Source organism: Mesoplodon bidens (genome assembly GCF_964165515.1).
Source record: "Mesoplodon bidens genome assembly, chromosome: 10".
Lineage (NCBI taxonomy): Eukaryota > Metazoa > Chordata > Mammalia > Artiodactyla > Ziphiidae > Mesoplodon > Mesoplodon bidens.
Genome location: NC_138172.1, coordinates 67,097,145 through 67,119,318, shown reverse-complemented (window position 1 = coordinate 67,119,318; position 22,174 = coordinate 67,097,145). Strand labels below are relative to the sequence as shown.

The 22,174-nt window shown below is 42.1% G+C and overlaps 1 protein-coding gene across 2 annotated transcripts in view; it reads right to left on the bottom strand.

The window, feature by feature from the left end:
* BLTP3A (bridge-like lipid transfer protein family member 3A) overlaps positions 1 to 22,174 on the bottom strand; it is a 54,941-nt gene that overhangs the window by 10,485 nt on the left and 22,282 nt on the right. Inside the window, exons 5-14 of one of the 2 annotated variants that reach the window (XM_081245306.1) lie at positions 15,270 to 15,459; positions 14,816 to 14,956; positions 14,215 to 14,385; positions 13,333 to 13,525; positions 6,255 to 6,341; positions 5,568 to 5,738; positions 5,042 to 5,181; positions 4,494 to 4,635; positions 4,052 to 4,245; positions 2,387 to 3,843 (exon numbers count right to left, since the gene is read on the bottom strand). In XM_081245306.1, coding sequence (XP_081101432.1) covers positions 2,387 to 3,843; positions 4,052 to 4,245; positions 4,494 to 4,635; positions 5,042 to 5,181; positions 5,568 to 5,738; positions 6,255 to 6,341; positions 13,333 to 13,525; positions 14,215 to 14,385; positions 14,816 to 14,956; positions 15,270 to 15,459 — 2,886 coding nt within the window. The remainder of the gene's footprint in view (positions 1 to 2,386; positions 3,844 to 4,051; positions 4,246 to 4,493; positions 4,636 to 5,041; positions 5,182 to 5,567; positions 5,739 to 6,254; positions 6,342 to 13,332; positions 13,526 to 14,214; positions 14,386 to 14,815; positions 14,957 to 15,269; positions 15,460 to 22,174) is intronic. The other variant, XM_081245307.1, reaches the window with a different exon arrangement.

The window sequence follows — 22,174 nt, the reverse complement described above, 5'->3', positions numbered from 1 at the left end:
TGCGTTGGAACCATTTATATGCAGGAACCTCTTATAGGTAAGGCCAACTATAGGTTACATGCAGATTTTCAACTGCACAGAGATTCAGTGCTCCTAATCACCACATTGATCAAGGGTCAAATGTATTCAAAAATGTGGAGTGATATAAACCTTCTGAAAGTTTGGTAAATACGTCAAGAACCTTAAAATGTTTGTAGTGTTTGACCCAATAATTCCACTTCTGGGTTTTATTCTAAAGATTTAGATATGCATAAAGAGTAATGTTCACAAAAATAGGGACGTTTAACACAGCCTTGGTTTTACCTGAGAAAAAATTGGAAACAGACTAAATGATGCCCCCCAGAGAGTGGACTGGATGAATAAGTTATGATACACCCATTTGCAAGAATATAATAGAGCAATTAAAAATTATATGTTCAAATACCTCATGAATGGGAAACTATTCACAATAAATCATAAAGTGAATAAAACTGGAAATTTTCTATATTATATAGAAATAATATAAATACACAAATATTTTAAAATAATATTTGTGTATTTTATATGAGTAGGCACATATAAGCATTCGCATGGATACACAAATATGTGTAGAAAAACTGGAAGCAAACAGATGCAAATGTAAATAATGGCTATCTCTGGACAATGTCATTACAAGTGACTGTTAACATTTTCTTCTTTATTCTTTTATTTTTCCCCATTGTCAACGAAATGAACACAAATCATTTTTATAATTTAAAAAATAAAAATTATGACAAATGTGATCAGAATATGGACAGCCTAGTGCTGTGGAACAGTTCCATTTACAGGATAAAAGGAAGAAGAGAGCAGCCAAGGGAAAAGAAAAGACTCCTTCCGAGAAGTGCGAGGAACTGGGTGGGTTACAAGTGCCCAGAATGAACTGACCAGCAAGGCTGACTGCACAGAGGAGTCCTGGAAAAAGATGACTGAGAAAAGGCCACTGGCCTGGGCAGTTAGGAAGTCAGTGTTGGTGTTCCAAAAAGAGTTTGTATCACACACCTTTCTTTTCTCCTTTTTACCTCTCCTCTTTTCTCATCTCCCTTACTCTTCTCTAATTAGAAAAGGCAGCACATCAGGTGATTGGGAGTCCAGGCTTTCAATCCCCACCCCACCACTCACAAGCTGTGTGATCCTGAGCAAGTTTCTTACCTCTATGAGCCTCAGTTTTCTCATCTGTAAAATGTGGAGTGATATTAGGACCTGCCTTATAGGGTTCTTACAATAATTCAATGCATTAATATTGTAATATTTAGGATAAGACCTGACACATAGAAAGTACTCAATAGATGTTGCCTAGTATTATTACATAATTAATCCTTTAAGCTTTCCTCCTCTTTCCTCCTAGGCTATCTAGGCCTAGCAGGTGCTAGTATACCCGCAGGCATTGCTTTGAGACACACTTAAGAAAATCCACTTAGACAAAAGTTCTAAAGCCACTGATCTTCAAACCATGGTCCCCAAACCACTAAGTGTCCCAGCGAAGATTTCCCATAGTTTTCATTATCTTTCCTAAAACCACAGGCACCCATGGAAAAATCTATACCTTCCCACTCTTCCGACTGTGCATTTCTGTGTTTTCTGCTTACTCCCCACTGTAGCCCCGGAGTCTAACACAGAGCCTGGCACACAGTAAGGGCTCAAAAAATACTTGTTGAACGGATGAGTGAAATTCTTCCTTCTCTATTACTCTGACAAATATTGATAAGGTGTACCAGAAAGAGCAAGTCCAAAGCCCCAGCTTTTCTAGTTATAAGATACAGGATCCATGGGCTCATCCTCTCTGAAGCTTCCATTTCCTCAGTTATAAACTGGGGATACAAACATCTGCAGCGACCTCCCCGAGCTGCTGTGGGGATTACATCAAACAGAATACTATATGAGAGCCCACTGAAAAGAATAAAATATCATACAGATGCCAGGTATTATTATTCTGATACAGCATAGCTGTATCAATAACAGTGAATCAGTGAAAGAGGAGATAGCTTGATGCTAAGAAGCAATAAATGTTGACTTGAAAACTGCCCAAGACCAGGCTAAGATACATGGAGGCATGAGAAAATCCATGGGGTTTTGTTATTTTATTGCAATTTCTGGTTCTTCTCCTATCACAGAATTAGGTGTAGTCCTGAAAGTAAAGTCCCTCTGACTGTATGCCTATATCCTCTAAGTAGCCTGAAAGTTCTTCCACTGCTCTACAGGCAGCTCTGAAAACTAAAGCCTTTGCCACATTAACTAGGCCATTCCATACACACTCCTGGACCACGCGGTGCTTCCCAATCTACAAGTGCACATGGCAGGAGGCCTGAGCCCAATGGCCAGAGCTAGGAGGGAGAGAGGAGGTGAATGAAGGAGGCAGAGAACCACTCACTTGGCTGGGGGCAGAGACAGCATCTTGTGCATGGTGGAGGTCATTCGGTCTCTGCCCAGACTGAAGGCATCCTTAGTCAGGGACATAGCTTCCTTGGTGAGGTCCATGGTGGCATGTAGAGCCTCCTTTGTGGCATCCTTGGTCATGTGAATAGCACTTGATAATTCTCCCTCAATGTTCTTCAAGGGGATGAGCTCGCCCTGTCCATTCACAGCAGTATCCTTGCCCCCTGGGGGCTTCAACTCAGCTGGTGAGCTAGGTGCCTGGGCGCTGCTCAGTCTCTTGGCCTGTAAGGAATCAACTGCCTCATGGCCCTTCCCTGCCTCCTGCTGTGCAAGAGAATCTGAGTCCTGCACTTCTCCATTGCTATGGAGAGGCAGTGGCCTATCCTGGGATGCATCCAGATTTTCAACGTCACTGTCCTCCAGAACCTTCCTGGGGCTTGCTGGGCCCTGTTCTGAGGAGGCATCAGACTTCAGCTCCCTATCCTCTGAAGGAGACAGCTCTGAATCTACAAGGCTTGTAGTATCTGAACCCTCAGAGTCAGCTTCGACAGCCCCAGGGACAGGATGCATGAGCAGAGCCACCTCAGCACTGGGGAAGAGGACGCCAATGCAAGCTGTCTGGTCCTGTAGAGGAGACCCAGTCATGGCCTCGGTATCCTTAGTAAGCTGCTCCTGAAGACCCTGGAGCACCTCCTTCAGGCGGAGGAGAGCCAAGTACTGGTAGTGGTCAAGCCTCACTCGGACATGCTCAGGCGAGTGTACGAGCACATGCACATCTGCCGCGTCCTCCAGCTCTGTCAGAGGCCCTTTGTTATCCACACTACTGCTGCCTTCTTTCAGAATTTCCATGACTTCTGTAAGGCCTGATAGGCTTTTCAAATCATGCTCAGTCTTTGACCTCTGATGGGACACACTGTCAGGGGCACGGGTCTCAGAATGGACAGGACTGCCAAAGCTGGCGGATGCTTTCAGCCTCCCTTCTGTGGCCATAAGGAGCTTTCGTGCCTGGGCTTGCTGCCAGCGGAGGGGTAGGCAGGCCCAAATCGACAAGGGGAAGGGGGCCACAAAATTCAAGGAATGGCCTTTGAAATTCTCTGTTCCCTCAAAGTCCAAGGAGATCTGGGTGAAGTGGATGGACCAGAGATCCTGGGAAGCCTTAAGCCTCTGGGGAGGGAGGGCACTAGATTGAGGGAGTCGGGAATCCACTTGGAAGGCATGATGCAAAAACAGCATGTGCAGAAGGCTAAAGCCGCCTGGCACCTTGGGAAACTGAACATAATTGGAATGAAAGAACTCAGCAGCAGCAAAACCCCGGAAGAGACTCTGGAGGTCTGGACAGCTACAATGTGGGGCGTGACGTGTATTGGTGGCAGTCACGCCTGATGCAGAGAAGACAAGGGCCTGGGGACGGTGCAACCCAGCCCGCTCTCTCTTCTCCAGCGGGAAGCTCACCTTCAGAAAGAAAATGAAACCCAATTCAGAATGGCCAGCTGAGCAACTCTGCAACCCACCGTTAATACACACATGAAAGACCGTTTGGGCTGTAAAACTGCTTTCCTTACTTCTATCAAATGGACAGAGCAGAACCTTGGATTATAGCCATGGTAGAAGTGCAGCTGTGGCTGCCAACAGGGAACAAAAAGCCCACTCTCTACCCTACCTTCAACCAGAAGGCATCCAGTCGGATGTCCAGGTGTTCATCTTTCTGGCTTGAATCTTCCAGCTTATAGATAGCTTTGAACTGCTCCAAGCTGCGGTATAAATCCAGGCAGAAGAGGTTTCCCCAGAGCAAGCTGACAGGATCCACAGTAAATGTCAGACCATTTAACTGAATGTAAAGATTGGGACAGGGAACTGGAAAGCAGAGAAAAAAAGAAACCATGAATGAAGTAGCAGCTCGACTCTCACTTATCAGCTAATATTCATTTTATTATCAAAGGTATATATTTACACAGGGAAGAGTTTTCAACAAAGGTGTGCTAAACTAACTCAAACACTTAAAACTCCAAATGACAAACAGAATATAAGCAGAGAGCCCCCGAGGCTGACAAATGCGAAGAGCGAGAGCAAGACAGTAAGGACTGACCAGAGCAGATGCTTACCTGGCAGCTCCTGATTATCGGGGAAGTAATACTCTGTGAACTCAATATGAATGGCAGAGACCTGAGTGGGGAGGTTGTGAAGTTTCCGACTGCAGGAAAGGAGTGTCGATGGCTTCTTACTTGGCTGTCCAGCTGTAGAAACCTATGCAATCACGAGTTGCTGTTAGCATCTATACAGCACCCAGAATAGAATTTCCTCAATTTCCTCTGAGATAGGAGGATAAAGCCTCTACAACTCTTCCAAAGTCTGTCACAGGGAGCACAGTGCTCTTCACGCAGATTCCAGGCATTCTCACACCCGACTAACACTATCTACGAGTTCGTTTTTTCAGTGAAAGGTTTGTAGTGGGGTATTCAGAGGAAAGTGGGGAATCCCAAGTCCTGATCTCAGCAGTCACACTCAGAAAGAAACAGACCAAAGTGTCAAATCCACCTGGAAGGGAGGGAAACAGCCTCCGACTTCTACAACCCTGATCACATCTGTTGCGTTCCAAATGAACTGCTCCACCCCTTTCCAGCCCTGTTTCCCTGTGTCGTGGGCTCCTTACCTGGTGGACGTCCAAGTCATCCACCCGTATTACCAAGCAGCTAGAGCGTAGGCGATTCCATGCTGGAGGCCGGAAGACAGCCTGTTGGCTCTGAGAGGGGCTTCTTTCAAGGGGGCTCTTTCGAGGACTGGAGAGAGAATCTAAATAAAAATAAGAAGGTGGGAAAAAGAATCAGATACACTCAACTATCATCATTAATAGAATTCGGAAAATAAAAACCCTAAGATCATTAATGCTATATGTAGGAAAGAGTTTAACACTGGCAAGCTCCAGGATGGAACTCAAAAACTATTCTCTCCTTAAGACCAAGGCAACGGCCTACTGAATAGAGAAGCTGACAACCTCTCTTCCACACTGCAGCTACCCCTGGAGACAAACAGGACTCCGTAAAGAAAAAAGTCACGGATGTCTCTCCGTGGGATAAAGTTGGAATAATCAGCTGGGAGTAAGTTGGGATAATTAGCCAGTCCAGTGCTTAATGTCAAGAGGCAAAGCAACAGGAGTCCTCCAGCTCCTCATAACCCACCTGCCTTCCTCTGGAAGGGAGAGTCTACCCCCAGGTGCCAGGGTGGTTTCAGACCTGTCTCCTCGTGCCACTTCTCCATTTTACTCTGAAATTCCATCACCAGCTTCTGGGCCCACTGGCCTCGGGTCTCCATGGCCTCACAGTGACGCACCCAATGTTTGCAGCTATCGCCTGTGTGATAAAGCAAAAAGATTTTAGTCTAAGATCATGATCCAATGTTACAAATTTTCTTTTCCATTGGTATAGTTTTCCATAATTCAGAATCTGATCCCTCACCACCAATCCAAAATTCTCTGAGATAAGTAAAAATTATCTAGTGAGAGTACTCAAGTTCTTCTGGATTCTATATGTGATTTTTCCCTAGGGTTCCCTAAAGGTCAGCTGCTGACTTTTGCCATCTTTGACCATGGACCACTGGAGAGGTTCTAAAACTAGTGGAAGTAAGGGGTGGAGCACAGAATCAAAAGCAACTTCTCAGACACTGCCTCCCCTCCTACTGCTTCTCATCAACAGTAGACCCTGCAAGTTTCCAGAAGATGTCCTCTTGAAAAGGACTATTGCCAACACCTCTCTGAGCATGTGCTGCAATCCCTGGCACCCTTCTGCTGGGCAGTCAGGGATGAACCCAGGCATATGGCCTCAATACCTAGGCCACGCTAAAACTGCACCCATTCAGAATTCTCCTACCTGCCCAGTGGAAGGGGTAATAGTCAAATGCCATCTTGCGAAAGGTAAGCTGCATTGCACCACCCATGAGTCTGTTTGCAGAGACACCTACAAAGAAAAATAAAGGTGAACAGCAGAAGAAGAAACAGAGGCCTAAACACCACTTGAAACATTTAAAAGTCCTCCTAAGGGTCAGCTCCAAAGCCTGGCTGATACATAAGTGCAGCCGAAAGGCCATGATGTCAGGTGATTTGCAAGGCTGAGGCCCTCCTCTTTTGAATTGCAATGGACATGCTCTAAAACATTTTTTTTAAAAAGCATATTCCACTGTCTCTGTAAATGGCTGTCAGATTTCCGGAAAGACAAAAGAAACTGCAAAACTCAGGATTCTAGAATTCCAATCCTAGGTCTCCCACAGGCAACCTTGATTGATTGATTCCCCCAAACCTGGCAACACTAGTATTGCTGCCCCTCAGCACAACACCTGGAGAGGCATAAGCCAAACTCCCCAAAAAACAGGACCCATATTACTTCCTTTCATATCTTAGCTAAAGCTGTGATATAAGACTGTCATTACACACTGTACATATGAAGTACCATGGAATACTAAAAACACTGCACTAACAAGGACATTATAAACATACAGAACAGTGTAGATAAATTGAATTTTTTTGCAATAAGTCAAATATTCTATTGTTTATCTTGAATTTACACTTAATTCTTACTAAATGAATGAACTTTCCATGTTTCTGTCTTATCTCTCTAACTAGACTCTAAGAACTGTAAGAACAAGGACTATTTCTTCTACATATGTGTGTTGTCTAACCTACCCTGTTCTGCACTTCCCTCCTATCCCTTCCATCCTATTTCCAGGTGAAGGGAAATACCATGGGAACTTCTAGCTGTAAGCTGGTACACCTACAACCAGGAGGGTCATTTCCATCCACTCTAGATATCACCACGCCAAGGTTCTGTACTAACCACCATCCTACTAGGAGATACATCTACACCTGTGTTCCTGTTGCTCAACCTTTTTGTCATAATTACCACCTCATAGGAGCCTGTTTAGCTATTTTTTCCTAATTGTCCCTTCTCCATGAAATTTAATACCACAGATATACTATATATCTTATGTACTATATGTCTACCTGTGCTTTATACATAAAAAGAATAAGAATAAAGCTTATTCCTTTTATTCAATGCCAGGTTAAGAAAGACTAAATAATTCTTTTAAGTTAAAAGTTAAGGGACTTCCCTGGTGGCACAGTGATTAAGAATCCGCCTGCCAATGCAGGGGACACAGGTTCAAGCCCTGGTCTGGGAAGATCCCACATGCCATGTGGCAACTAAGCCCGTGCGCCACAACTACTGAGCTTGTGCTCTAGAGCCCACACACCACAACTACTGAAGCCCGCATACCCTAGAGCCCAGGCATCACAACTACTGAGCCCATGCGCCACAACTACTGAAGCCCGTGCACTCTAGGGCCCACGTGCCGCAACTACTGAGCCCACGTGTTGCAACTACTGAAGCTCGCATGCCTAGAGCCCATGCTCCACAACAAGAGAAGCCACTGCAATGAGAAGCCCAAGCACCGCAATGAAGAGTAGTCCCCCGCTTGCTACAGCTAGAGAAAGACCAGCACATAGCAACGAAGACCCAATGCAGCCAAAAATTTTTTTTAAAAGGTTAAAAAATAAAGTGTGAAAATTTAAATTTAAAATTTTAAAGCTATTAATATTTAACTTAAGTTTATAACTATATCTGCTGAGTAACTTTTATATATATATATAAATTTATTTATTTATTTTTGGCTGCATTGGGTCTTTGTTGCTGTGTGCAGGCTTTCTTCAGTTGCGGCGAGTGGGGGCTACTCTTCAATGCGGTGTGTAGGCTTCTTATTGCGGTGGCTTCTCTTGGTGCAGAGCACAGGCTCTAGGCGAATGGGCTTCAGTAGTTCTGGCATGCGGGCTTCAGTAGTTGTGGCTCACAGGCTCTAGAGCGCAGGCTCTGTAGTTGTGGCGCACGGGTTTAGTTGCTCCGCAGCATGTGGGATCTTCCCGGACCAGGGCTTGAACCCGTGTCCCCTTCATTGGCAGGCAGATTCTTAACCACTGCGCCACTAAGGAAGCCCTGCTGAGTAACTTTTAATGTAATTTATTTCTTATATAAATTATAATGTATAGAATCACATATGCAATTTAGTAATTTATATAAATACATAATAGTGATATAATCAAATTTTAGTTATTCAAAATTATTTTTGAATAAAATAAAGTTTTAAAATTAATTTCTTAAAATTATTATTTTGTTAGCTTTTAACTTTTGCTTAACATGAGAAAATAACTTTAGCTTAACTAGGTGCTAGATATTCAGATAGTGTCAATATTTTTCCTTTTCAACATTTAACTAAATTATTGATTTGTTAAACAATTTGTAGAATTAAATAATAAAATATAAACGATTTTTATTTAATTCTCAAAGTTCACATCACAAAAGTACTAAGGATTAAACATAAGCAACACTGATGAGGCAGCCAATGACAGCTGCTAGCTGTGTACAGGCCACCTCTCACCATCTGACTTTAAGATCAAGCAATAGATAGATAGAAAGTCTTCTAATCACAGCCATCTGTTTGCCATTGTTTATAGCCCTGATCTTCCATGAACTCAACATCAGTGTTGCTCATATGATACCCAAGAAAACTCAGTAAGAGAAATTAAATACTAAGGAATAAAATTTTGTCAATAAGGTTAAGCACTGTTATATCTAAAATTTTTTCACCCCCACCCCCACCCCTCACCAAAGAACCAATTTTCAACATCCAGAATAGGCAAACATCAAAACAGAAGGATCAGTGGTTGCTTAGAGCTACAAAATGGGGAGTGTCATCTAATGGGTACAGAGTTTCTTTCACAGATGACAAAAAGGTTCTAAAATTAGATTGCAGTAATGATCACATAACCCTATGACTATACTTTAGAACACTGAGTTGTATATTCTAAATGGGTGAACTGTACAGTATATGAATGATATCTCAATAAATATATATCTGTTTAAAATAAAAGAGTGGATTTTTATCTGCTGTGGGGAGATATCATCCCAGTTGAACATGCATGACCTAGGCTACTGGAGGGAGAGGGAGCATGGCTCCCTCTATTGGATTTATTTGGAACTAAAAGAACAATAAACTACACAACTGAACATATTAAAATAAGGTTTAGAATAGAAATCAAATATAATTACCCATTATCAACATATTTAATTATAAACACATAATCATATATGACACATAAATGGTAAATAGTGTACATAAATGACTAAAATTCTCCAGTGAGATGGTGGGAGAGGATAGCCTAGCCTGAAGAGAGATGAAGAGAGCTTTGGCTCACAGCCCTTATCCTGAGGGAGATAACTAAAAAGAGGCAGATGACACTCTTTTCCCCATCAACCACCCTCCTCTTCCCAGAAGCCTGAAGGGTGAGCTGCTCCAGTTTGATTTTAAGAGACAGTGCTGCCCCACTGCAAGCCAAGCTGTCCCCAGTTACCCACCAAGTTTCCAATAACTTCACCTCCAATACCAAGGCTATAGTGTCCCTTAATGAAAAAGCAGACAGATGTAGCCTTCAAGGAGTCCCTAGAGCAGCACTCCAAAAGAGCTTTCTGTGATGATGGCCATCTTCTATGGTCCATAGATTATAAATGAGTACTTGAAATGTTGTTGGTGTAAATGAGGAACTGGATTTTTAATTTTATTTAATTTTGATTTTAATTTAAATAGCCACATGTGGCTACTGGCTACCATATTGGACAGAGAGTTCTAGAGCAATGCTATCCAATACAAATGTAACATAAGCCATATAAGTAATTTAAAATTTTCTAGTAGCTACATTAAAAAAGTTTTTAAGTGAATTTAATTTTAATATTACACATTATTTAAACCAGTATACTCCAAATATTATCATTTCAACATGTAATCAATATGAAAATAATTATTAAGGTATTCTACACTCTTTTTTTGTACTGTATCTTCAAAATCCCAGGTGTATGTTACACTTGCACCCCATCTCAATTTGGATCAGCCAATATTTCAAGTGCCCAATAGTCATATGTGGCTAGTGGCTGCCATATTGGGCAGGACAACTCCAGAGAATCTTAACACCCTTTCCGTAACACCTAGTTCTCCCTTCCCCTTTCTTCCCAAATCCAAGGAGAAGAATCAAAGTCACAAGAACTCTTTGTGTTCCTTGCCCCTTCACAGAGTCACCTGCCACACCTGGGTATGGTTGGCTGGGATTTATCCCTCTATCTAAAAATATCTTATCCAGGGCTTCCCTGGTGGCGCAGTGGTTAAGAATCTGCCTGCCAATGCAGGGGACACGGGTTTGAGCCCTGGTCTGGGAAGATCCCACGTGCCGCGGAGCAACTAAGCCCATGAGCCACAACTACTGAGCCTGCGCGTCTAGAGCCTGTGCTCCACAACAAGAGAAGCCACGACAATGAGAAGCTCACGCACCGCGATGAAGAGTAGACCCCGCTCGCCGCAACTAGAGAAAGCCTGCGCACAGAAACGAAGACCCAACACAGCCAAAAATAAATGAATAAATAAATAAATTTATTTTAAAATAAATAAAATAAAATAAAATAAAAATATCTCACCCAAAACTTCCCTAAAATCCACCAAGTAGATTCACTTAGCTTAATAAATACATCGGGGCTTCAGGGAAGGCTAGTCATTCACCTCTTAGTATGGATTGCAGGACCCTGTTACATGAAGAGGACAGTGCTATACGCCCTTATCAAGCAAAAGGATGAAACTCTCAATAATGTATTTTTAATAAAGATTTCTGAAAGGATTAAAAACAAAACAAAACAGGGACTTCTCTGGTGGCGCAGTGGTTAAGACCCCACGCTCCCAATGCAGGGGGCCCGGGTTCGTTCCCTGATCAGGGAACTAGATCCCACATGCATGCCACAACAAAGAGTTTGCATGCTGCAACTGAAAAAGATCCCGCATGCCACAACGAAGATCCTGCATGCTGCAACTAAGACCCGGTGCAATCAAATAAATAAATAAATATTTTAAAAAACAAAACAAGGGCTTCCCTGGTGGCGCAGTGGTTGGGAGTCCGCCTGCCGATGCAGGGGACACGGGTTCGTGCCCCGGTCCGGGAGGATCCCACATGTCGCGGAGCGGCTGGGCCCATGAGCCATGGCCGCTGAGCCTGCGCGTCTGGAGCCTGTGCTCCGCAATGGGAGAGGCCACAGCAGTGAGAGGCCCGCGTACCGCAAAACAACAACAACAACAACAACAAAAACTGAAGTCCCATGAATTCCCTGGCGGTCCAGTGGTTAGGGCGCCGCACTTCCACTGCAGGGGGCATGGGTTCGATTCCTGGTCTGGGAACTAGGATCCCGCGTGCTGGGCAGCGCGGTGAAAAAAAAAAAAAAAAAAAAAAAAAAACACCCAAAACAAAACAAAACAAAACTGCAAGGTCTTTATAGTAACACTTGGAAGAAACAACCAAACAAAACAATAATTGTTTTAGCAAAGAACTTCCAAAACTAGTGGCTTACAAACCAGTGAGCAATGTATTTCCTGTGGTGGCAAAAGCAATCTTTATGCTGTCACTGCTCCTTTCAGCTCTTTCATATTGGGAGTGGAGAGGGGCTGAAGTCACATCAAGACCAAGGTATAGCAAAGCAAGAGAGGCATTGGTGCTTGGTGTTCCAGAAAGAAAAGGTAGTAGGTTCCCCCAAGGAAAACGAATCGAGGTCTCATTAAGAAGCAAACATAACCTCCAGAGAGGAAAAGGCAGCAAGAACACAAGCTTCCACAGGATGGCATCTAAAAACAAGAGCTGGTGGCAGAGGGGTGTAGAGGGGGAACAAAGAGTACTGAAGGAACTGGCAGCAGAGAAATAATAATACCGAATACTGGCCTATGATTAATGTCTTTCAAATTTAGTATATTATGTCATTTGAGCCTGATAACGACCTATGAGGTAAATGAGTAAGATATGATTTAACTTAAGTTCACAAATGAAGAAACTCAGAGAGGTGAAGTGATTTCCCTAAGGCTCATGAAGGAAAGAATGAGTCAATTATTTTTTCATTCTGAATAAATGTGTATGTATACTTAACACCAGTTGCTCTAGTGAGTCTCAAATGGGCAGAGATGTCTGCCGAAAAAGCAGGTGCTATTTGTTTATGCTCTGCTTAGAGTGCCACAAAATAAAAGCAATGTCTGAAGGGCTCTGGGCTTGACTTTCCTAAGGACCACTCCACTCTGCATTAACGTCCTCTCTTTATTTAAAGATGGCTCTCCTATATCCTGTGTCTACTCTTTTTCATATGAAATACCCCTGTGTCTTTCAACTCTTTCCTTCTATGCTATGGTTTCCATAGCATTAAACAATCTGCACACCCTTCCTGGGATGCTTCCTCTTTGTTAATGTCCTCAAGGACAGCATCAAAAACAAGGCTCAGAGTTCCAAATGGAGTCTACAAAGGTGCCAGAGAAGAATTTCCAGAGTTCTGGAACCCACACTTCTATTGATGCAGTTTAAATTAATATGTGATTTAGGGAACACCATGTTAAAAAAAATTGCTCTAATGAATGAAAAAGCATCACAAGAACACACCATAGCCTCTCTGCTTGGGAAGAACACATTTATACGTAATAACTATTTAAATTGACTCAAAGATCTGAAAATTCTGAGGTTTCCTATAGTTGAATTTACTTTCCTGAAAGCTTATACCAGTGGTTAGCATTGCCCAAAAGACTCTGAGGAGGGAAAAAAAAGTATACACTGCTTGGGCTCTACCCCTGAAGATTCCGATTTCGTGGGGGCTGGGAAGAGGCCCAGCTCCTGTGTCTCACTGTCTCACAGGTAGTTCTGCTGCATCCTAAAGGCTGAAGAGCACTTGCAGACAGAGAGCTGCCACAGGAGCACAGAGGCCTAAGGAAGACCTGTGATTAAGGGGAGCCAGACAAATACCCCACAGAGTCTTGAAAACAGCCTTCCATCCCCAAGCTTTGCCCAGAGCTCCAGGCGGTGATGGACTATCCTGCACAGGCTCAGGCCTCACGGGGTACCTGGCTCTCGGGACTGGCTATCATCACAAATGTGCAGGTCCAGGCGGGAGATGAGCAGATGGTAGGAGGACTCTTTCACATCAAATTTCTCAAAGTACTGGCTGAGGCGGCTGCTGCTGCTGTTGCTGCTGCCCTGGCTGCCACTGAACGCCTGGGCCCAGGACTGCTGGGCGCTGGGAGCAGGTGGGGTGATCTACATGTGACAGAGAGAAACAAGAAGCCAGACCCAGACAGCCTCCTTGCTGGCTTTCTTTAAGCTTTAGTTCAGCCTGAAGAAAACCACAATTTGACAAGGTGTCCCTTCCTTCTCATAACTATTCGCCTGGTATCTCATGTAGGTCTATCCCACTTAAATAACCCAAACTCCAAGAAGCCAAATTATAATTAATCTAGTAACTGTCAGAGTCCTGTTCTGAGATTTGAATTGCCTTCTAAGCTCCCACCCCCCTAGAACTTAGCTGACTGATGCTAAAACACCTCCTCCAGGAAGTCTTCCCTAAATGCTCTCTTTCAGCCCAGGTAGTTGGATCCCTTTTCTTTGTGCTCTCATGGCACAGTGTTTACCTCTATTACAGCACTTATCACATAATATTGTAATAACTTGTTTATAGTCCATATTTTAAGACAGCAAGAGTTCCAAGGACAGGAACAAGAGGCATTCCAGTGGCTAACACTGTATACCTAACACACTAGAGGCACCCAAAGAACAGAATAACTGGATAAATCAGAGGCACAGGCAAAGCCTACGTACCTACAGAAGTGAATGACAAATTCCCCCAAATAAGCCTAATAAAGTCTAGGCTCCACATACGGTGGAGGTATGAATTAGGTCCGGCCTACCATCTACCCACTGCCACCAAGGGTCTCTGTTTCACTTCTAACCTGTACAGGTTCAGGGGCCAGGCTCTTTCTCTGCTGGGCTGACTTCTCCATGGCCTCACTCAGTGATTCTGCATATTTCATCATAGCCTTGAGCTGTGAGTCAGTTAGCACCCAGAGCAGGTCATCCAACAGGAACATCAGCTTGGAGGCTATCACATTGCAATCTTTGGTCTGAAGGGGTCACAGAGAACACAGTGTTCAACATCTGGTACCATCCCAACTACTCAAAGTGACCACTGCCCAACCAATTTCAGAGATGGCTTTTCAATCCCCAATACACGAAAGGAAAGTATCAAGCACTGTGGAGAGTCAATTTCTTACAAAACTACTAAAGTTTTCTGTGATTAACAAGAAGCAGCAATAATCAACTGCCTATGTGTCCCTATATACAGGTAAAAATCGTGGTTTTCAAAATTAAAATGACAGGGAGGTAGAAATGTTTCCTCATTAGCAGATACAGTGCAATACTGAATTGCAGGTCCTCCCCTTTCTAATGTCATTCCAGGGGCCAATAACACTCAAAAAGGAAGAAATGCCATCTCCCATGCTATCTGGGAGAATAAAAGATGGAAGTTTTCATGAGGACAGAGAACACACTCACTCTTCTCTTGAGGGCTATTTGGATCCTGCCTTGGTTGGTAATAAGCCTCAGTGGAGTGGTGACTGGGTCCTGATCACCATTGTCTGTAGCATCTGCCTCAATTCGAAGTGTTTGCCAAGTTATTTCCTTAAATGTTAAAACCTAGAAGGAAAGAAAGTAAAATCCCTTAATTCTGTGGATGAAATTAATCAAGAGGAAGGAAGTCCAAGGGGAAAAGACTGGCAAGGCAGAGACCCCCACCATTCTCAGCTGGGATCCTACCCACAGAAGGCAGTGTATCAGAGATCCATAATTGAGGAAAGGATGTAACAGTAACACTGGACAGAAGGGATTCTTGGGTTCCCAAGAATGGGGGAGACTTTGAGGAAATCCCCAAAGCAGGAATAACATCCTTTAAGAATGAGTCCTATTTTGAACCCCCCATTCTCCCTTCTCAGAATGCCAGGGCTGTCACCTCTCCTCGGCGGGGGTCAGTGATACGGGTGAGGCGGAGGTCACTCTGCTGCCAGTTGGGGTTCACACTATAGCCCTGGAGCTGCCACAATTCAAAAGAAGCGTGGAAGGCCTTGGAGTGAATCTTGATGGTGATGGAATTGACGATGATGAACATCCCCTCCACCACCTTCTCGGCAAAGCCATACTCACTACAACAAACGAGGCAGACCAACATTCAGGATCATATGACACTTGGCACATACTCTTTTTTTTTTTTTTTTTTTTTGGCCATGCCGTGCAGCTTGCGGGATTCTACTTCTCCGATCAGGGATTGAACCTGGGCCCTGGCAATGAAAGCGCTGAGTCCTAACCACTGGACTGCCAGGGAATTTGTAGGCATACTCTTTATACTAGAAGACATAAGACAAGACTCTTAACAACGCCTGTCTTTGGATGCTAGAGCTGTGGATGACTTTCTAAAAATTTTTCTCCTCCCATTTCTGCTTTATATTTTTTACATTTCTAAAAATTTTTATGGTGATGTAGTACTCTTTCTGATGAGATTTTTTTTTTTAAAGAATGGAATAAAAGAAAGAGTTGACCTGGAAACAATCTCTGGTTAGAAAGAATAAATTGAAAAAAATATTTCCACAGTCCACAAACTACCTGAATAAATAATGAATATTGTCTGCGAGGAGAGCTATAACAACAGAAAGGAAACACTAGGTTTCTATAACATCTTCAAAGACAGAACATACTCTGCAAAAGTAGTGAAAAGAGGAAAGAAGTACAGCCAGGTTAGCATGAGGTCTAATACTGTGAAATCTAGTCAAGAACAGTCCCACCTCTGCCCTGTCAAATCTATCCCAAAGAGCATAGCTGTGTTTTATAGTGAGAGGCAGAAACAGCAGGGAGAGGAACAAAGGCCATCCTTAAAGTCCTTCCGGACGTGGAAAACACAGACATTCTTGACATGTAGGTCAAACAGTTCTCATTACAAGAGATTAAAAATTCTGGGAATTACAAACTGGAAAAAAAAATCTTTGCAATTTATATCACAAAGGGCTAATATCTCTTTATAAAGAGTTTCAAAAAACTCAGAAGAAAAAGACCAAGAGCCCAATAAAAATGGGACAAAGTAGGGACAGTTCACAGAAAAATAAATGCAAATAGATATTAAACATAAAATGATGTTCAACCTCACTCATATATAAAAACTACACTGAGAGTCACTTGATTTATGACAAAAGTGACAATGTAGTCGGGAAAAGACTGTCTTTTCAATAATGGTGCATGGTCAGTTTGAGGCTATCTGCAAAGAGAAAAAATAATATTGACCCTTATCTTACATTAAACAAACAAAAAAACAAGTTTCAAGATTGATTGTAGATCTAAATGTGAAAAGTCAAACAATAAAACTAAAAGAATAAAGTTAGAAAAAAACATAGGAGAATATCTTCATGCCTTAAGATAGGAAAAGATTCCTTAAACAAGACACAAAAAGTGCTAACCATAAAGGGAAAAATAGATATATAGGACTATATTAAATTAATTATTTCTGGTCAACAAAAAAGTAACATTAGGAGTGATAGGGAACCCACACAGTAGGAGAAGATATTTGTAATACATATATATAACCAAGGACTTGTTTCCAGTATAAAGAACTTCTACAAATTAATAAGAAAAAGACAAATAACCCCCCAAATAACCCAAAAGATAAATGGGGGCTTCCCTGGTGGTGCAGTGGTTGAGAGTCCGCCTGCCGATGCAGGGGACACGGGTTCATGCCCTGGTCCGGGAAGATCCCACATGCCGCGGAGCGGCTAGGCCCATGAGCCATGGCCGCTGAGCCTGCGCGTCCAGAGCCTGTGCTCCACAACGGGAGAGGCCACAACAGTGAGAGGCCCGCGTACCACAAAAAAAAGAAGATAAATGGGCAGAATACATCAATGCTTTGTGAAAGAGGACATTTGAAATTCTAATAAACAAATCATTCAAAAAAATGCAAACTAAAATCGTAATGTGATACAACTACACATCTACTAGATGGCTAAAATAGAAAGAGAGACAATACTAAGTGCTAGCAACACTGCCGGGGGAAAAGTGGTACAAGCACTTTGGAAAAGTGTCCAGCAGTATGAACTAAAGCAGAACATATGCACAGCCTATGACCCTGCAACTCTACTGCTAGATATATAGAAATCAGAAATGTGTACATACGTTCACCAAGAGGTATGTATAAGAACGTCCATAGCATCACTATTCTTTTCTCTTACATATTTTTAATTTACGTACAGAAAAGATCATTCTTTGTGGTGTACACATCCAGGGTTTCAACAAATGCATAGAGTCATGTATCAACCACCACAGTCATGATAGAGAACAGTTCGATGTAGCATCAGTATGCTTAATAGCCAGAAACTGCAAACAAATCAAATGTCCATCTACAACAGAATGGATAATTGTGGCATATAATGGAATAACATACAGTAATGAGGATGAATGAACGATAACTACATGTAACCACATGGATGACTTTCACAAACATCATGTTGAACTAAAGTATGTAGACACAAATGATGACATAATTTGTGATTACATTTATATAACTTTAAAAATAGGGAAAACTAACGTGTGGTGTTAAAAATCAGGATAAAGTTATCCTTGAGGGTGGGTATGACTAGGAAGGGTGCAGGAGACTTCTGGGATTCTGGAAGTGGTCTGTTTCTTCTTGTAAAAAATCATTAATCTATACACTTATTTGTGCACTTCAATATAACTTACCAAAAAACTACACAGAAATACCATGTGTTATCTTTAGACAAAAATCCTAAAGTTTGGACTTCCCTGGTGGTGCAGTGGTTAAGTATCGGCCTGTCAATGCAGAGGACACGGGTTCGAGCCCTGGTCTGGGAAGATCCCACATGTCACAGAGCAACTAAGGCCGTGCGCCACAGCTACCGAGCCTGTGCTCTAGAACCCGCAAGCCACAACTACTGAGCCCACATGCCACAACTACTGAAGCCCGCACGCCTAAAGCCCATGCTCTGCAACAAGAGAAGCCACTGCAGTGAGAAGCCCGCGCACCACAACAAAGAGCAGCCCCCACTCGCAACTAGAGAAAGCCCGCACGCAGCAATGAAGACCCAACACAGCCAAAAACAAAAAAATAAATTTAAAAAAAAGCCTTAAGTTTGAAAATATTGTCTATTGGCAAGGCTCTTGGAAAACAAGAACTCTTACAACATTGCTGGTGGTAACATGAAATTACAAAATCCTTATGGAGGGTAATTTAGCAACGTCTATCAAAATTATACATGCATTTGCTATTTGACCCAGCAGCCCCACTTCCAGGAATCTATCCCAAAATATGCTGGCAACAAAAGTGGAAACAAACCAAATGTCCATAAACTGATGAATGGATAAATAAAATGTGGCATATCCACACAATAGAATATTATTCAGCCATAAAAGGAATAAAGTACTGACACATGCTACAACATAGCTGAACCTTGAAAACGCTATGCTAAGTGAAAGACACCAATCACAAAAGACCACATAATATATGATTCCATTTATATGAAATGATCAGAATAGATACAGAAAGCAGATTTATGGTTGCCTAAGGCTAAGGCAGGGGAGAATGAAGAGTGACTGCTAATAGGTATGGAGTTTCTTTTGGGGTGATAAAAATGTTCTAAAATTGATTGTGATGATGGTTGCACAACCTGGTGTATACACTAAAAACTACTGAATTGTATACTTTAAATGGATGAATTCTGTAGTATGTGAATTATATCTCAATAAAGCTGTTTTTTAAAATATGCTGGAAAAATACTAAGTAACTTACGAACAAGGTCATTTATTACTGCACTATTTGTAACAGCAAAAAACCTAGAAATAATTCGAATATCCATCAACAAAGAACTGGCTATATGAACAATGACGCCTCTATAAAATATACTGAGTATTTTGCAGGTGCAAAAACGAATAAGAAATATCTCTCTACATACTTCTATGAAGTGCTCTCCAGGATATACTTTTAAAAGAAAAAAGCAATGTGGAAAGTGTTTATGGTATGTTACATTCTGTGTAAGAAAGAGAGTGGAGACAATACAAACATACATACATATAACATACCTTGTGTTATAGTTTTAACTTTGGAACTAGGTAATTTTACATAGGTTAAAAAATAAATTAAAAACAATTTAAAAATTTAAAACAAACTGATATAAAACTCCTAGAAGATAACATAAGAAAAAACCTAGATGACCCTGGGTATAGCAATTACATTTTAGATACAACACCAAAGGCGCTATTCATGAAAGAAATTATGGATAAACTGGACTTCATTAAAGTTAAAAATCTGCTCTGTGAAAGACAATGTCAAGAGAATGAGAAGACGGTCCACAGACTGGGAGAATATATCTGAAAAAGACACATCTCATAAAAAAGACTGTTACCCAAAATATACAAAGAACTCTTAAAACTCAACAATAAAACAAACAACCCAATTAAAAAATGGGCCAAAGACCTTCATAGATACCTTACAAAAAATGATATACAGATAGCAAATAAGCATGTGTCTTATAAGCTCTACATCATATGTCATCAGGGAAATGCAAATTAGAACAGCAATGAGATTCCACTATGCACCTATCAGAATGGTGAAATGCAGATCACTGACAACACCAAATGCTGACAAGGACGTGAAGCAGCAGGAACTCTCATTCACTGCTGGTAGGAATGCAAAATGGTACAGCCACTTTGGAAGACAGTTTGGTGGTTTCTTCCAAAACTGAACACACTCTTACCACAGATCCAGCAATCATGCTCCTTTGTATTTACTCAAAGGAGTTGAAAACTTAATGTCCATACAAAAACCTGCACATGGACATTTATAGCAGCTTTTTTCATAATTGTCAAAATTTGGAAGCAACCAAGATGACCTAATAGGTGAATGGATAAATAAACTGTGGTATATACAGACAATGAAATATTATTCAGCACTAAAATGAAATGCGATATAGAGTCCTAAAAAGACACGGAGGAACCTTAACTGCATATTACTAAGTGAAAGAAGGCAATCTAAAAAGAAGGAATCATCCTGGAAAAGGAAAAACTATGGAGACAGTGAAAGGACCAGTGGTTGCCATGGGTTGGGGCAGGGAGAGGGATGACTAGGTGGAGCACAGAGGATTTTTAGGGCAATGAAAATACACTGTATGATACTATAATGGTGAATACATGTCATTATACATTTGTCCAAATCTATAGAATGTACCACCAAGAGTGAACCTTAATGTAAACTATGGACTTTGTGTGATTCTGATGTGTCAATGTAGGCTTATCTATTGTAACAAATATACCGTCCATTTGGGGATGTCAATAATGAGGGAGGCTATGCATGTGTGAGGGCAGGGGGTATATGGGAAACCTTTGTACCTTGCTCTTAATACTACTGTTTAAACCTAAAACTGCTCTTATACTGTCTTAAAAAAAAAAATGAAACAAATGAATGCCTCTGTATGTCAAATTGGTATCCAACCATAAGAAGAATGATTTCAAGGAATTTTAAAACACAGGTTTTTTTTGTTTGTTTTCTGTTTGTTTGTTTGTTTTTTCCAGTATGCGGGCCTCTCACTGTTGTGGCCTCTCCTGTTGCGGGGCACAGGCTCCGGACGCGCAAACTCAGCGGCCATGGTTCACGGGCCTAGCCGCTCCGCGGCATGTGGGATCTTCCCGGACCGGGGCACGAACCCGTGTCCCCTGCATCGGCAGGCGGACTCCCAACCACTGCACCACCAGGGAAGCCATAAAACACGGTATTTTTTTTTTTTTTACGGTATGCGGGCCTCTCACTGCCGTGGCCTCTCCCACCGCGGAGCACAGGCTCCGGACGCGCAGGCCCAGCGGCCACGGCCCACGGGCCCAGCCGCTCCGTGGCACGCGGGATCCTCCCGGACCGGGGCACGAACCCATGTCCCCCGCATCGGCAGGCGGACCCTCAACCACCGCGCCACCAGGGAAGCCCCTAAAACACAGTATTTTGACAATACATCCCTAATGGGATATATCTTAAGGTTAAAACACACATACACACAAAGAAAGCTACTGCATTCAGTAGTCTTATCGATAGTTATAATACTGGTTTTGTTATTTTTTGAAACTACTGAAAAAGTAAATCATTTATTATATTATTGTAGTTAGGAACCAAGATTCAGCATATGAATAAAAAATACAGGGACTTCCCTGGTGGTCCAGTGGTAAAGAATCCGCCTTCCAATGCAGGGGATGCGGGTTCAATCCCTGGTCAGGGAACTAAGATCCCATATGCCGCGGGGCAACTAAGCCCGCATGCCACAACTACTGAGCCCGCACACTGCAAACTACAGAGCCCACATGCGCCACAACTAGAGAGAAGCCCATGCGCTGCAAAGCAGAGCCCATACCGCAATGAAAGATCCTGCACACCTCAACAAACACCCCGTGTGCCACAACTAAGAGCTGACACAGCTAAAAAAGAAAAAAAAAAAAAAAGAATCCAGCATTTATCTTGACATTCCTGTACAAACTGTATTTCAAATAGCTGGTGAAAGAAAGTTCTTTATAGAAAATCACAACTAATAAATGCAATAGGAAAAAAGAATTATAAAATCTCAATTTTCTACCCTACAATGATATAATAGATCTACAGACAACTATCATCAATGGTCCTTAAACCATGAGGTAAGAGGTAGATGAGGAACTTACCATAACGGACAAGTCAGGCCAACATCATCTGAATCCACTGATTAATCCTAACCAAAGGAATATTATGTGCCTCCCATTATGTTACAGTAGGAAATACATGGTACCATTCATGAAGTATTTTTACCAAGAAAACAAACAAACAAATAAATCAAATCTAGCCTTTAAATCTAA